The sequence below is a fragment of the Ostrinia nubilalis genome, chromosome 15 (assembly GCF_963855985.1).
Source record: "Ostrinia nubilalis chromosome 15, ilOstNubi1.1, whole genome shotgun sequence".
NCBI lineage: Eukaryota > Metazoa > Arthropoda > Insecta > Lepidoptera > Crambidae > Ostrinia > Ostrinia nubilalis.
In genome coordinates, this window is record NC_087102.1 from 6402189 (window position 1) to 6420083 (window position 17895).

At 37.4% G+C, this 17895-nt stretch overlaps 1 protein-coding gene across 1 annotated transcript in view; it reads left to right on the top strand.

Moving 5' to 3' along the window:
* LOC135078847 (dual 3',5'-cyclic-AMP and -GMP phosphodiesterase 11-like) overlaps positions 1-17895 on the top strand; it is a 246710-nt gene that overhangs the window by 133844 nt on the left and 94971 nt on the right. Inside the window, exon 6 of the mRNA XM_063973411.1 lies at positions 10287-10429. Within this exon, the coding sequence (XP_063829481.1) occupies positions 10287-10429 (143 nt within the window). The remainder of the gene's footprint in view (positions 1-10286; positions 10430-17895) is intronic.

Below are 17895 nucleotides of genomic sequence, written 5' to 3' on the forward strand. Positions count from 1 at the left end.
TCGTTCACAAAGACGTCTTGCCTGAGAAATGTTTTCAAACAACGCAATAGAAAGAAGGAACGACAATATTTATTTGATACAAGTACAGGGTGTACAAAATAAAAAATATGAACTAAAATTAATCAACATGGTACAGGCACACTTATTGATAATTGAAAAGTGATTAAAATAGTAAGACACGGGTCTTAACGCGACGTTTAGCTGAAATGGAACGCGAAAGTTTAAAATGAAAAGTGATTCTTTTAATCTTAATTATGAAAGCTCTATACTCCTCAAAAAAAGTACTTCATTTTACTGTGACCATTATTTTTCTGCTATTTGCACCCCTATCAAGTTTCATCTAATTTAGATACATAGTCGTAACTTCGTAAGTTGTATTCCATTCAAGTACCTACTAGCAGATGTTGAAATTAGAATTCCTAAATTCCTTCAAATGGAACGGCACTCAATTAGAAACTAAGTTATTTAATACGAGAGAGCTCAGGAGGTATTTCCGATACCTACCTGAGTGCGGAAGTTTTGTCAATTAACTGAGATTAATATCAATCCTCGACTAAGCTGCAAGTGAAACGGGTACAGTGAGCTCACTTGAGTGGGAGAATCGCTGCAGTGATTCCTTATGCTATTATATATATATCCTTATGCTATTGTATAGGCATTTTTAATGCGCATTTTACCTTTTTTGGTTTGAATATTTTGCTTTATAAACTACTTAGTTCTATAGACGTATGGTCCCGGCTGAATATTACGGGGCCACCCCCACTCTTCCCGTGGATGTCGTAAGAGGCTAGCGACCAACCCGTCTTGGTCAGTGGAGAGGTCGTCCTTTGCAGTGAAGACTAAGGCCCAGAACACACAGTGAAACGCAACTGCAACGAAACTGCAACTTCTATTTACTTTTGAGTTTTGGGCCTTACTGACCTGAATATGACTAAAGTACATTTCACTTCCACTCTTAGGTTATCGCTAACTATAGTTCTTTTTCCTTTGCTTATTTAATGGGTGTACTATGTGCAACTTTTGTGTAACCGAGTTAAGCATTCGAATACTGCAAGTGGGGACAGTATTGAATGCGTAATTGCATCGTTTCGAGAATATTGTATGGGAATTTAAATACTCTGTATGGTGAGGTGAGTAGGTCGCAGCAGAAGGCAATGAAACGCAGGAATCTTGAATATTTGATGTAATGCGGGTTTACAATGAAAGTAGGTATTTGATAGGTATAATAGACACAAAATCGATGCGCCCGCGTCGCGCTCTGAGACCCGAATGGGGGGCGGGCAGCGCCGCGCCGCTCTGCAGCTTGGGCTCCTCGAACCGGTCGCGGCGATGCGTCTGTGTGCGTGCGCGCTGACACAGACGCCTTAACATACTGCCGCCCTTGGAACGTCTGGTTCCAATGTTGGTAAAGGGCAGAGCCTGTTGTAGGCTCTCCTCATTGTTCCTGATGAAGTGTAGACGTCGGCCACACGGTTGACACCGTCGGCGCCGGGGAAGACAGCAGTGACTCGACCCAGCAGCCATCGGTTGGGGGGCAGGCGGTCATCTTTGATCAGAACCATCTCTCCTATTTGTGGTTGACCGCCATCTCTGCGCCATTTACTTCGCTTCTGTAATTCTGAAATATACTCCATATAATAGCGGTTCCAAAAGTGGTGCTTCAGCGATTGTGTTCTTGCATATCTTGAGAGAGTGTTGATGTGAGCATCTTGTACCTGGGGAGCAGGCAACATCGTTACTGTTCGTCCAATCAAAAAATGCGCAGGAGTTAAAGGGATTAGATCTGAAGGATCATTGGAGAGAGGAGTGAGAGGCCTTGAATTTAATATTGCTTCAATTTCTACCAATACTGAGTTGAGTTCTTCATAATCAAGATGAGTTAGTGACAATACTCTCTTTAAGTGATATTTTATTGATTTTACTGATCCCTCGGCTAAGCCATTGAAGTGGGGACTATATGCTGGGCAAAACTTGAAAATAATTCCCTTCTCAGCTGAATATGTAACTATACTACTAGAACTATTTTTTAAAAATTTAGAAATTTCGTTATAAGCGCCTACGAAGTTTGTGCCATTGTCTGAAAATATTGCAGCGGGCCTGCCTCTGCGGGCTATGAATCTGTTGAGTGCTGACAGAAAGCCTTGTGTACTCAAGTCGGTGACAAGCTCGATGTGAACTGCACGAACTGCCAAACAGACAAATACACATATGTATGCTTTTTTAAGTTTAGAACCTCTGCCCTTTCTGTCGGCTATAAGAACTGGCCCCGCATAGTCCACAGCTGTGTTACTAAATGGATAGTCTGAATGCAGTCTCTCTGCAGGCAGGCTACTCATGATTGGTTGGTAAGTTTTACCTGAAAATCTGCAACATTTTAAACAATCACGTGTTATTTTTCTCGTTAGATTACGTCCGTTAATAATCCAAAATTTATGTCTTAAGTTTGCCAATAACAACTGTGGACCTGCATGTAATAAAAGTGTGTGATAGTGTTGAACTAGTAACTTTGTAACATTGTGAGAAGCGTGTAATAAAATTGGATGTTTTGTATTTGTGTCATAATTTGAATTGTTTAATCTTCCGCCAACTCTTATGAGGTCTGCCTCATCGATAAATGGATTTAAACTTAGTAGTTTATCTTTGGCAGGAAGTGGTTTATTGTTTTTAAGAAATGAATATTGTTTACAGAACATGTCTTGCTGCACTATTCGACAAAGTATGTGTGTGGCGTGTTCAAGTTCAAATGTCATTAATGGGCCCGTGATTTTATTATTTGGATGTTTACAATTATTTATAAACCGTTGTATCAGAGCTGTAATACGTTGTAATTTTCTGTAATTTGAAAAACTACTCGTGAAAGTATTTTCGTGGCTTTCACTGGCACATAAATGACATTGAAACTTTGTTTCTTGTGAGTTCTCGATGTGTCTTTCTTGTGGTTGTGTAGGTGTGATAAACTTCACTTCCTGAAGGAACTGTGGACCTCCCCACCACAAAGTCGAAGTTTTGAGCTGAGCTGCATTTAATCCCCTGGAGCCTATGTCTGCAGGGTTGAGACTTGTGGGAATGTAGTGCCAGGAGGAGGGTTCTGAGTTTTCTGTAATTTGAGTAATTCTGTTATAAACAAACAACTTCAGTTTATCTTTAGTACATGTCTTAATCCAACCTAGCACAATGGTTGAATCACACCAAAAATATTTGGAATCTAAAGTTAAATTCAGGGAACTTTCAGTCTTTTTTGCTAAGTGAGTAGCTAGAAGAGCCCCACAAAGTTCCAGTCTAGGCATTGTTAGTTTCTGTTTGAGTGGAGCCACTCTGCTCTTAGCTAACAATAAATGAATTGCGACAACACCATTGTTTGAAATTGAGCGTATGTATACGCAAGCAGAGTATGCCTTAATTGAAGCATCTGAAAAGATATGTAATTCAATTCTAATAGGTTTATCGCTCAAAACATTGCGTGGTATTTCAATATTATTTAATTCAGGTAGGTGTTGTATAAAGCAGTTCCACTGAGATTGAATTTCTTGAGACAATGGTTCGTCCCATGAAATATTCTTGGCCCAAAGATTTTGTAATATTAGTTTAGCCTGCAGCATACAGGGGTTAATTAGACCCAATGGGTCAAAAATTTGAGCGATTGATGATAAAATTGTGCGTTTGTTTATTTTTGTTTTGTGTACATCTGTTAGTGATAGTGGAAATAACAACGAGTCGCTACTGGTAGCCCACTGTAAGCCTAATGTTTTTGTGTATTCGTTTTTGCTCAGATTTACTAAGTCTTCGTTGCTGTCTTTGCCTACAATTTCTTTATGTACCAGCTGACTGTTTGTATGCCACTTGCGTAAGTTAAATTGAGCGCCATTTAATTCGTTAATTATTCCTTTGCATATTTGAACTAATGATGATTCATCAGAATGACCAGTGACTAAATCGTCTACATAGAAGTCTGATAAGATTGTTTTGCTTATAGTTTGATCTATGCAGTCACGGCCAAGTTGCACTAAACATCTGCATGCCAAATATGGTGCAGAAGCTGTACCGTAGGTAACGGTATTTAATTTGTATTGTTTAACCTCTTGTGACTGATCTGAGCGCCAAAAGATCTGTTGTAAGCAGCGTTGGCTTTCAGAAACTAAAATTTGTCTGTACATTTTTTCTATGTCTGCAGTTACAACAAACTTATGCTGGCGGAATCGAATTAGTATGCTAACTAAATCCTCTTGTATAGTAGGACCTATATGCTGAATGTCATTAAATGACTTGCCAGTACTTGTAACTGCAGAGGCATCAAAAACAGTCCTCAGTTTTGTTGTTGTGCTTTCCTCTCGCAAAACCCCATGATGTGGTAAAAAATATGAAACTTCAGTGTTGTTTGGATTTGTGTTTTCTGACATGTGACCTAGAGAAATGTATTCATTCATGAAAGCTACGTAATTTTGTTTGAATGTGGGATTTCGTTTGAATTTGTGTTCTAATGCATGAAATCTGGAAAGAGCTTGCTCGGCGGAGTCTCCTAGACAGTTAGGAGATTCCTTTAATGGTATGGTAACCATGAACCTGCCGTCTGGTTGACGGACAGTAGTTTCGGTGAAAATTGATTCACATTGACTCTCACCCACAGAAGGGGATTGTTGAGTAGTGCCAACTGACTCTAATGCAAAAAAATTGTTAAGCTTTGTTTCGAGCTCAGTGTCTTGAATGAAATTGCAATTGACTGCGTTTTGAAAGCGTTTGCCTCTGACTTGGCCAGAGACTATCCACCCAAGCATTGTTTCAGCTATGGTTGGCATGTTTTTACCTAATGGTATTCGATTGTTTGACAAAACCTGCCAAAACAGGTCTGCGCCCAGCAACATCTGCACCTCAGACGGAGTGTTGAATTGAGGGTCCGCGAGGTGGATGTGAGGGGGAATATTGAAATGATCTATGTTGATGAATTTAGAAGGAGTTAATTGCGTTATTTGCGGCACAACAAAGCAATTTACATTTGCTGTGTAACCGCTGTTTGTGAGGGACGAAATGTTTACGTCGCATCTCTTAGTAATTTTAGAACATTGACTATTTAATCCTTGAACAGATATTGAAGTTGAATAGCATGGAATGTTGAGTTGTCTTTGTAAGTTTTCTGTGATGAAATTAGACGTGCTGCCATTATCTAAAAGGGCACGAATTTTGTGTAAATTGCCAAATTTATCTGTGATATGAATTTGGACTGTGGATAATAAAACCTGACCTGAATGCATTGTTGAAAGTGTAATATTATTTGTGTCTAATTGATTGTTTTGTGAAAATGATTCGGTCTCCCTTTGCTTTTGCATTGCAGGAAGTACTACACATTCTGTTTGTGAATGTGGCTGAGAGATTGTGGCCTGTTTGTTATCTATGTGTAACATAGTGTTGTGTCTACGCGAACACCTTTTACATGTCCCATATTTGCATCGTTTCTCATCATGCCCTGAACGCAAGCAATTTGTGCAAAGTTTTAATTGTTTAATCTTTTCTATGCGTCTTTCAATTGGTAATAATTTGAATTTCATACAGTGATAAATTGAATGAGAACCTTTGCAAATAGGGCATGGAATTTGTGTTTGTTTTGTAGTGTCTTGATTCGCTATGAATGTTTTTGGCCTAACATGTGTGACGTCACTGTGTCGTCGTAACGGTTGTGAGTGTGAGTGTTTTTCGTCCATAGTCTCCAACAAGTCAGCCCGATTTTTTAAGAAATTGTTAAAATCAGACAAAGTTGGTAACTCTTTTATTGTATTACGATGAACTTCCCAATCGCGTACTGTTGCTGGGTCTAACTTGTTAGATACAATGTGTATGACTAGAATGTCCCAATGCTCTGTAGGTACTTTTAATGTTTTTAGGGATCGTAGATTCTTGTTTACGATATCTATGATGTTACGTAAGGCCCTTGCAGATTCTTTAGTAACAAAGTCAATGTTGAACAGAGCTTGAACATGATTATTAATTAAAATGCGATTGTTATTGTAACGGTCGCACAAGAGATCCCAAGCAACATTATAATTTTCTGATGAAAAATCTAAAGATTGAATAATAAGAGCAGCATTATCCCTTAAAGATGCTCGTAAATAATGAAATTTGTGTATGTTAGGTATTGATGAGTTTGTGTGGATTAGTGATGTGTATGTTTCGTGAAATTCTAACCAGTCCTGATAGCGTCCAGTGAAAATAGGTAAGTTAATTGTTGGTAACTTAATGTTTGGTACAGCACTTGCCACCTCCGAGCCTGGCACCGACGCGAAGTCAGCCCCAGAAACAGGCCCGGCCGCCGCGTGTCTGCTCAGCAGCTCCTGAGCCGCTGCGATGGCACCAAAGTAAGCTCGTTCGAAGGTCTCGCGTTCGGCAAACTCGTCACCTGGAATTTCGAGTGCATTTTCTATTTGAGTTTGAATGCTATCGAACTCATCGTATAATGCTTGGATTTTCGCTAAGCGAATGTTTGTTTCGTGAATTTGTAAGGCATTTAAGTCTTTGCAAGCAAGAAGTGGTTCAAGATATGATTTGAAAATAGTTAACTTTGATTTCTGAGATGCTCTAGTGCGTTTTAATGATTTTAAATCTTCCATTATGTAAATAATAAAGGCAACTGTGCAAATTAAGAAAGGTTAGAAGAAAATTTTACCAATGTTTCGCCAGCTAGTGAAGAAAAAAAATTATTTCCTTTATAAAAAGGCATGAAGAAAAAACAAATAAAGAGAGAAGCCTTTGGAATGATACTTAAAATGAAAATGAAGTGAAAGAAGCGTGTAGAAGCTATGCGAAGCGTGCACGGCACGCGCCACGTGCTTGAGCCACCGCGAGCGCGGCTGTGACCTTTGGACTGCCGAGCGCCGGCAGCCACGCCAGCATGCGCGGGCTCGAGCGTTCCGCCACGCTCGGGCAATATAACTGTAATGTACACAAAATTCACTTGATTATAATGCAAAAACAACAAATTCGATTTGGTGCTTGGTAGAAATGGAAGCAAATCAAATGTTTAAATGCCTCTGAAAGTTTGGAATGCAATACCTACATGTAATTTACTAAATACGTGGGCACTATTTTGTTTAGAAAATTATAGGAAAATTATAGGAATGTTAATTTGTGAAAATATTTACGATAAAATTTCAGAAGTAGGTAAATTAACTTTAAAAATATTGAATTGATAATTGTTAGAATAATACTTGGACAGATAAAATAATCACTGCACTGATTTAGAAAGTGAAAGTGAGGAGAGGAAATGCGCTTGTGATTGGAACGAACTCACGAATATGAACTGCAGGCCCCTTTTCAGGGTTTTGATGAAATAATCCGGTACTGGCGCCACGGATTGTCTTGAATAATCGCCACTGTAGACGTCACCGTTGTTGAAGTTTGAAATATTTCCGTTTCGAATTGCCACGGATCGCTGCCACGTTCGCTGTCTGCTACGCCCTTGATTTCACCTCGCCGCTGCGTGTTCTGCTCGTGCTCGCCAAGCGGAATTTTATTCCGCTCGAAATTCGTAATCCGGCTCGAAGTTGTATGGTGAGGTGAGTAGGTCGCAGCAGAAGGCAATGAAACGCAGGAATCTTGAATATTTGATGTAATGCGGGTTTACAATGAAAGTAGGTATTTGATAGGTATAATAGACACAAAATCGATGCGCCCGCGTCGCGCTCTGAGACCCGAATGGGGGGCGGGCAGCGCCGCGCCGCTCTGCAGCTTGGGCTCCTCGAACCGGTCGCGGCGATGCGTCTGTGTGCGTGCGCGCTGACACAGACGCCTTAACATACTCATACGCCGTGCGCGCATCGAATATAAAACATATCGAATGAATCGAATAAATCGTAATTATTCAATAAGAAAACAATGCTCGTACACGAATATTGGTTTTGGAATCGGAATGTTTATTCTTCATTGTATCAATCGATTGTTATGTGTAAAATGTGTGCAGCCAGTACAAATCCTTCATCAAAATGTTTGTCGGAGTATGAATTCCAGCATTTCCAGCTGACCTGAATATTCTGTCTCGTATTTAGTTGTTAGGGATGCGCCGCGCGTTTATTGTGAATGAAAATTATTTGAATTTTATGCACATCCGTCCACGCTTCACTAATGCGGAGTGCATTTTCTTCTGTTCTTATTTTGCTTATTACATGAATTGTTCCGCTACTCATTCATACTTTTTTGCAGCATACTTATACTTACACTTTACTTGAATGGCAATTTTTGAAGCCTACGAATACATAATTCTCAAGATTACGCTACATTTTGTCGAAAACCGGCGCACGCGCACATAAAACACGCTTTTCTCAAACCAAAAGCGCTGTTAAGGATTTTTTTCTACCAAACAACTGGTTGACACCGATGTTCGTGTGAATGAAACGTAAACTGTGTGTTCTAGTGTAGTTTTTGTGACATGTGTGCCGTGACCGAGTGGCCGCGTTATGAACTTGCGCCTACGTCGGTCTAGCGCCGAGTGAGTCACGCCTTCAGTATGTCAGCTAGTTTGGCACAATAGTTGATTAGACAGAATCCTGAGACGAACACAAGTATAGATAGGTCATATGTAATGATGTAGAGAGGAACAGAGACAGAACTGTCACTAGACAAGGTAAACTTCTTGGATTCGTACATATCTCACCGTTCATGATTAAAGTTAGATTTCTTAACAAATCAAAGGACGATTTTACTGTTAAACAGGCTACAAGTTTTCAGGGGAAGTATCGTGTAAAAATAACACGAAATAATTTTAAGTAATTATTATTTCATGTCAGGTCATGTCAAGAAATTTTAAACCATTTAGATGAGTAAGAAGTGGGTATAAGGTCCTAATGCAGAATGAATCGAACTTTGAGTGAATGAATATAAAAGTTTTTATAAGACCTAACAATCTAGGTCTTATAAACACTTTTGAATATTTATATTCACCAAAGTGAATAAGTAGACTTTAAGCTTTATATCGAGACTAAAAGGCTTTGATTTGATTAATTGAGAATCACGATAATCTATTTGCGTCTGTAAGAAAAGTATAATCTAGTTAATTGGTCTCATTATTTGGTGAAAGCGTGATGCGCTGCCTATTATTACAATAATCTATTAGATGAGCTATAAGGGCTTCTGTTGTCCCTTTGTAAATATCATCTGTTCCCTTTGTGTCTGAAATGGAGCAAAAATAATGCTAACCTAATACTTATTGAAGCAAGATTACCCAGAAAGTGCCAGTCACTTAGTGTAAGACTAGGTTTATTTCAGGACCCTAACATAATAAGCACAGAAACCATGTCTGTATGTTGAAACCATGTCTGAGTGACACATATGAAAACAAAATTCCTGTTATGTGTTACCATATAGGGGTCACTTAAAAATAGGGATTGATGGTGAAAACGGGCATAAGTCCTTTTATGTGTAAAAGGACTTCATGTAGAAATTTCCTGTAATCCTATAGATAGTAAGTACACAGTGTATCAATAAAGAGTCCCCGTTTGTAAAGCACAACTGTATCAAAATTACAACTTTCATACGGGCTCTATCAGTGCGGATGTGTGTAAATGTAAACTGGTACATTTGTGAGTACTTTCGAATATTACTCATCATACAGTTAGTGTGTCACCTTATTTCGTTGCGTACTTTTTATGTATCTTTTTTACAATAACGCCCGTATTCACAAACATTACTCGGGCCTCACTCACAGTGCGCGTGAACGCACAGGGTGACATACGAACCAGTCACAGGGCTCTATTCAACTCTGTGCGTTCGATTTGCTGATTCACTTAAGCAAGCATCGTTTGTCAATACGGGCGTCAATGTAGGTAACGCCTAGAGCCTAAGTAATTGCTAAGTGTCGGTGAAACTTGCAAATCGATGGTTGTTATTGCCCCTAAACTGATCGATTCTAGATAAGACTACGGATAATATCGATATTAGTTTTATAGCAATAGATAGATTATAATTATCTGGGTAACCAATCGATTCAATCAATATTTGAATCAAAACGATACTATCGATAACATCGATTATACATTTCAGAGATTATTAAATGATTGTGAATATCCGACTACACTATTCTTAGACTTTTTTTATGCATAACAAGCTAGGTATTTGACCACAATCGCACCTGGTGTTAAGTGGGATGCAGTCTGGGGTGGTACATATCTGCCTGTAAGTGCCTATTCACTCTCGCCTTGAAAAGACCCGGATTATAGTCTTCGGGAAAGACAGCAGCAGGTAGCGAGTTCCAGTCCCTAGCTCTATATCTTTGTCATGGTTTAAAAGATCCCTTTTCATTGTTGTAGGTGAAAGACATTTGCAACGAGCTGGAAGTGAGGGTCCTGTGCCACAAGATCCTCCAGAACGTGTCAATCCTCCTGGACGCGGACCGGGGGTCTTTATTCCTGGTGCAGGGAGAACGAGCGGCGTCTCCGCAACCACAAAACAGGTCAGTTCGAATACAAATTTTAATATAAATACTGTTTTAGCATATACTGCATCTGTGTATTCTGGTGAAGTAAAGACACACTGGTCTTAACGCGTCATTTTTATAAGAGTTACATAAGTGTAGGCGCACACTAGGCGACACGCGACAGCGACAGCTTGGCGACTTGGACGCCTTAATACAAGCCTGACAAGAATACTTGTCAATTTCATATAGGTATTAACTTATTGACGCCAAGTGTGCGAAGCTTTGAACAAAATATATGAAACTAGTTTTCCGCCCGCGGCTTCGCCCGCGTGGAATCTTGTCTATCACAGAAAAACTTTATCGCGCGCATCCCTGTTTCAAAAACCGGGATGAAAACTATCCTATGTCCTTTCCCGGAACTCAAACTATCTCTATGCAATTTTTCATCAAAATCGGTAGTTTAGGCGTGAAATTTTAATAGCAACAGCAAGACAGACAGACAGACAGAGTTACTTTCGCATTTATAATGTTAGTATAAATTGTCAGCAGTAGCTTGTCGTTGCGTCCAGCTAGTCGCCGCGTCTGTCGCCTGATGTCCACCTACACTTAATACTTACAGCTAGACATTTCGGCTATGTTGCTACAACCGTGGTTCAGCTGAGTTGGAACGCGAAAGTTTATAATCTTGGATCTGGTGAAGGTCGCGGGAAGCACCTGAGAGGCATATGCGGGCAGCGCAGGGTCGGTCACTGTACAAATCCTTGAGGAAGGCACTTTGTATAATATTGGCATTTGGTTGAAACTAACGATTAGCATATAGGTCCTTTTCGGGACTGTTTGTCCCGAAATCCGTTACTTTTGACAGCCATTTCTACAGCAGCTTTTAGACATAATGATGATGACTAGAAGTATTATAAGAGACAGTCAATATTGTCACTCAGCCAAAAAGTATTTACGATACAAACTCTATGATATAATGAAATATGTGGATGATTTTTTGCTATTTATTTCGCTCTATGTTCTTAGACAAATGAGGCTTCATAGTCTCATCTTATTTTTCAACTTCAGTTCGGAAAACTACTAGGAATCGTTTCCGTTATAATTACATTATTTTTCAATATAACAGTATCATTGGCCTTGCGAGATTCTTTTACGACTTGATCACGTCGAAGTAATTACAAACACACTTAATGATGTTTACTTGACGATGTTAGAAACTTCTCGAAAATTGTGTTACTCAATTTTCGTCATAATTATGGACTGCTGAAGTAATACGTGTTTTATGATCGTGCATAAATTAGTTAGCCTATCGTTAATTGGTATACAAACAAATTCAAAAAGGTTACAGAATTTTAATCGTGGATTCCGTCAATTTGTGCCTATTTTGGCTTTAGACAAGGAAGACTTTTAGGGAAGTTTTTTTTCTGAGTCTGTTTAGTTTTTTTTATGTTTTTAATTCAATCAACATTTCAATTTGTTCTTGATGAAAGAAACAAATGTTTGTACGTAACAGGTTTATAAGGACCCCGGGCACTGTCTTACTGATTTAAATGAGAAACCTACCGATCAGGCGCTGAAATGAGAGTCTGGCGTAGTGATGTGTAACATCGTACTTACTCGAGTTACAAGTTTGTATTTACTATTGTAAAGTGGGACTCAAAAGTGAGTTAATTTACTATCTATACTTAACTAGTTCACGGTATTAGTCAAATCTACTTTTATGAGCTAATGCTGTTCCGTTTATCAGATGTACTTACCTATTTCAATAATTGTGTCATTTTTGTGAGTTACTTTTTTTTGTTTATTTCGTTTTGAGGTAAATCTGGCAACAGACTTTTACCTGGTGCTGGTTATCATGATGTAATTTTTTAAGGTACTCGTACTCTACATTTTTTATCCAGCCGACCTAAGATGAGCGGCGTGATAACATTTTATCGATGATTTTCGACGGGAAATGTATGGGCCTATCGCGTAAAGTCGATAAAATGGTGCGATAACTTTATCGCGGCGCGCATCCTAGGCCTACTAAGTAATCAAGTAAGCGTCTAAGACAAAAAATACCTACGTCTTTCTGGAAAACGATAGGTACATCGTGGCACATCACTACGTAATTGCAACTCTAGCTATAATCAGGATCTATTGCGGCTAGATCTGGTTCGTTTTTACGGTCATCTCGACTCGGATCGGCACGTGTTTTCATCTGGATGATGTCAGCGAACGCATTGATGATTACGATCATGGGTATTCATGATTGGTGTGATTAAATGAAACGCATGTCTAGAATAATGCGATTTTATACGCAGGATTTGATGGGGTCAATTGTCAGTAGTTAATGGGCAATAAAGTTTTAAGTGTGGTGCCACACGTGATCTAGGTCTCGATATAGGTACATAAACCTATTTTATATTAGTGTTATTTACCCTTATAAAGTCTGCTACCATAAAAGAAGAACAGCGCGCAAGAGACAGTTTTTGACATTGAGTTCGGTTGATAGAATGTGGATTTTTCCCCCCACATTTTTTAATAATCTTCCCAACACTGTCACAACCTCAGATCATAGAAGGGAATAGATGTGAAACGGGGGCGTGGCGCGTGTCTCCGCGATATGCCCAGAAACGAACATCGGCCGCGTAGCTAGGTTAGTCGCGATTCAGTCGTACTAAGGAAATGTTCTCCGATATTTTGGATAATGCGTCGTTACGTGCAATAAAACAAGTGAAACGAAGAACTACAGGAACAATGGAGTCATTTACTACATGTAAGTATTGCAAATCCATTGGTATTTTGCTTATAAATAAAAAAAACTAAACATTTTTACGAACGAATTCAGTGCCGTAACAGTTACTGCGATATCGAAATCAGTGGCGATAAAAATTCTAACACACTTGTACATTGACGATTTAGTTAGCAACCACTTTATGCCATGCTCAACTACTGCGCAATGTATTTAATTTCTTCCGATATCCACTGTCGTGTGAAAATACACAGTACGGCCGCATGTGCCGGTCGTAACATAGTGCCGTGCTCGTGTTCTAATGCGGTTTCCTATTATCGATAAATAGAAGTAAATTATAATTTTCTATTTTGTAATTTTAAATAAAAAAATTATGTGTTACTTGCGATTATAAGATTTTACAAAAAAAATAATAACAGTAGAAGTAATTAGTAACTGTCAACTATGTAATTATTATAAGAGCTAGTTAAAAGCCTAATATAGGCATTATTTTTGATAAACATATGCGGTACGCAGATCGCCATAATTAAAAAGTAAATGCGTAATAGTAGTTAATAATAACGTATAATAATAAAAAGGTTTTCATACATAAGCATTTTGTGAAACCAGTTTCGAGCCTTGCCCTTAGCGATTTAAAGTATCGATATCTTGTCGACTGCATTTTATCTTTGTTCTCTCACTAGCGTTTTCAAAGTGTGCGTCACGTCACGCGGCCATTGATTGGCCATAAGGCACGCCTTCTGGCCAATCACAGCACTTTTAAGCCGGTTGCACATGTTGTCGTAGACTCTCAGTCGCTTTGTTTTTACACAGTTGAATGTGTGTGTGGGAGCTGTGGTGGGGGAAATGTGGGGACACTGGTTCTCGTTGTAGTTACGCACGACTTCATATCTATTCTCTTTCTATGATCTGAGGTCACAACATTGAGAGAAGTAATTAAATGAAAAAAAAGCTCGTTTTTCGTGTTAATTTTCCGGAAAAAAGACATGCCGTCTGATCTTCTGAATTCTACTTTAATAATATATGTAATTATAAACATTGTGATATTAAGTTTAGGTGCCTTGTCTCGGTCACTGGACCGGACTCAACGCGGAAGGAACTTCCTTTATTGACATAGTTATAACCTACCTGACCTTAGGTCTTCTTCCGCAGAATAATATTAATAAGATTTGTATATTTCTTTAAAAAAAATATGGCTAAGATATCATTTATTGATTTTGAATTGACTTCAAAGAATGACGTCAAATCGTTGTATGACCGTTTATACTTATGCCATAGAGAAAAATCGTTTTGACAGGCCATAAAAAGCGCGTCAGTTGATCGGCAGAGACATTATGCCTAAATTGGCACTCACAATTTTATTCTAGGATCCTGAAACGAGCCCATTTAGGTAATAAAAAAGTTTGAAGTTCAGATCGCGACCTCTCAATAGCAGAAGTCAATGAACTTATTTAATTTTTATCTTTATGTGTTTCTCGAGTTCACTAAGAATTCCTTACACATGTTTTTAATTACTTAACTTTACAATAGGAACAATCGCTCAACTGTAAACGGATAAAACTGCGACTGCAGATCTTGGAATGAAGCCATTACTCAGTGAAGTTAAAATAGTAAAGCCACATCAATAAATTCGAGTAAAACACTACTCCCACGTAGTTAACAAACATTAAATAAAAAAAAATTGCATAAAAGGGTATCAGGAAGACGCTGGATGCAGGCCGCTACCAACCGGGGTATTTGGAAAGTTCAGCAGTGCACAGTCTTTTATTTTCCCTTAGAAGCGGACATCCCTGTTTTATTAATTCAATCGTTAGATATTACTATTATGTATAAAATTGATGAAGGAACTAGTAGTTGTATTTGTTTAGTTTCGAAGAAATATTCGATTTTGTGATTTTATAAAAAAAACAGTTTTAGAAGCATATTTTCTAAAAAAATTACATTAAGTCAGAATTTTGTAAATAAATTTACCTATCACTATAACGTCTACCTTTATGCAAAAATAAATGGTTATTGCTGCAGTAATTTAGGAATTATTTAATAATTTATGATTTTCAGAAAACATTTTTTTCTCCGTTGTCCTAGAAAATTGGCAGCTATATTTACTTTATATTGATGCATGATATAATTATCTATAATACCTGAAAATATTACTTGCCTATCCCGTGGGAGTTCGAAGATATTTTAATTTCTATGAGTTTAGAAAGGACATTGTCAGAAACGGCCTCAGATTCCTGGGCACAGCAGTAAAGTATCAAAATTGATCTCTTACTTTTTGAATACATAAATATTAATTAGATTGTAATGGACACTTGAGGATTAGAAAATGAAATAATAAAAGTCTTTTATATGTATTCCATAATACTATGACGACATCCGGACATTTTAGGGCGTGGCCTGCTCCATATCCTATGAAGTTCCATAATTTGTGTCGATAAAATCTATGTAAAATCGGCACAAGGCAATGCCGTACTTCATTGTTAGGAATCCACGTAATAGTGATGTTGATTGCGGTCATCATAGACAATAAGATACCGATCTTGTAAATAAAATAAATCGTCCAAATTGCTACAGTATGACTAGATTTTAATTAAAAGTTAAAAATATATGTGTCCAACTGGTCTAAAAGGTCATGAATAAAATAAAAAGAATTGTGATCATAATACTGATATTGACAATGACATAAGTATGGGATCATCTTTAATATATCTGTAACAGTTTCAAAATCCGATGAAAAATCCAATGCCGCTTAAAGTGAGAGAAATGTCTAAAGTTCTAATAGAATTGAAAGTTTTATTCACTCAAAATGCTTATAACAATAATTGGTAATACATTTCAAATATTAAGTACCTTTATAATGTATCGATAGAACCAAAATGATGTCCTCTCAGCTTGGAAAGGGAAAACCCAGGATTGGGGGAGCGCTCCAGGCAATTTTCAGAACATTTCATAGGTGGTAGTAAATAATATTTATTTTATTATTAAAATTGAATATAATGATATTGATAGAATTGAATATACCTTACGATTCAAATACCGAATATTTTTCAATCGATTAAAATTATCGAGAATTGTTAATAATATTCAATTAAAAGTTGTTCAATCCCTAGTCATGCATAGACTAAGACGGTAACCATGGAGATAGTTAGTTTGGTAAGTCACGTGTTAAATGTCAAGAGTGGAAAGTAAACATAGGATTCATGTTATTTATTTACGTGCAAAATGTAAGTAAGTAAATCATAAAAGTGGAACGCCGAGCTATTTCCAAAACCCGTCCAATATTATAATACAATTTGGCTGCGACAACTACAATACAGAACATCTCCCAAATCGATGTGCATACAATATTATAATACAATACTAGTAAGTAAGAGGTTATGATAACAATATTGCTATCAATAAGTTTATAGAATTGGTCCGCCAGGAATAATTGTTCTTACATAAAGATTTGTGTCATTTAGAACCTAGAAAGTATTTTTTCGGCACTGTTGATCTAACGGCGAACAATGTATGGAGAAAGAACATTGTCCTTTATATGTAAATAGGGTTGTCATCTGAATATTTTTTAGTTTTTTAAATGCCGTCCGTAACAATACGGTTTTAATGCCTTTGTTAGATAACTATTGAAATTCATTGCTTTTACCATTATTAATTTGTCTGGTCGAGTTTGATAATTATAGAGTTGGCCCTCTGGCGGCTTATTGGAAATCCTATCGTTTTCGAAACATCTATATATATGTTGCAGTCAAAACTCATAATCTATCAAAACCACTTTTGACTGCAAATTTCAGTTAATAGTGGTTTTGACCGATGGCCTTAGTCAATATTACTTTTGACAAATTTTTCTAGTCGTATCATCGAACTTCCACGGGATAGGCAAGTAATATTTTCAGGTATTATAGATAATTATATCATGCATTAATATAAAGTAAATATAGCTGCCAATTTTCTAGTGTAACGGAGAAAAAAATGTTTTCTGAAAATCATAAATTATTAAATAATTCCTAAATTACTGCAGCAATAACCATTTATTTCTGCATAAAGGTAGACGTTATAGTGATAGTAAATTTATTTACAAAATTCTGCCTTAATGTAATTTTTTTAGAAAATATGCTTCTAAAACTGTTTTTTTTATAAAATCACAATATCGAATATTTCTTCGAAACTAAGCAAATACAACTACTAGTTCCTTCATCAATTTTATACATAATAGTAATATCTAACGATTGAATTAATAAAACAGGGATGTCCGCTTCTAAGGGAAAATAAAAGACTGTGCAGTGGAGTCTGATGGAGTCCTGTGGCTGAAATGATGAATTATGATGATGAACTACATTACTAATTTGAGAAGGCGGTGATGATAATGATGGATAAGTTACTCGTACCTACGTGTACTACGTATAGAATTTAGACCCGACGATCTGGTGAAGGTCGCGAAAGCGCCCTGATGCGGGTAACGCAGGACTGGTCACTGTGAAAATTCCTAGTGAAATTTTCAAAAAGTAAACGTCTTCTGGCTTAGAAGACACAGGAACAGTTGGAATCTAAATCCATGAAAAGATAAGATAAGATAATCATTTATTGTCTTTTCTGTGTAAGTACATTGGTTGTTAAACATAATACATGCATGTCAAGGTATCAACAGAATTGTCCATTTTGGACGTACAATATTTGGTAGTATAAATTATTGCATTAATTGGATTTAATATCATTTACATGTCAATTTACAGTTGTTTACTTGTTATTTAAATTATTAATTGATTTCGGA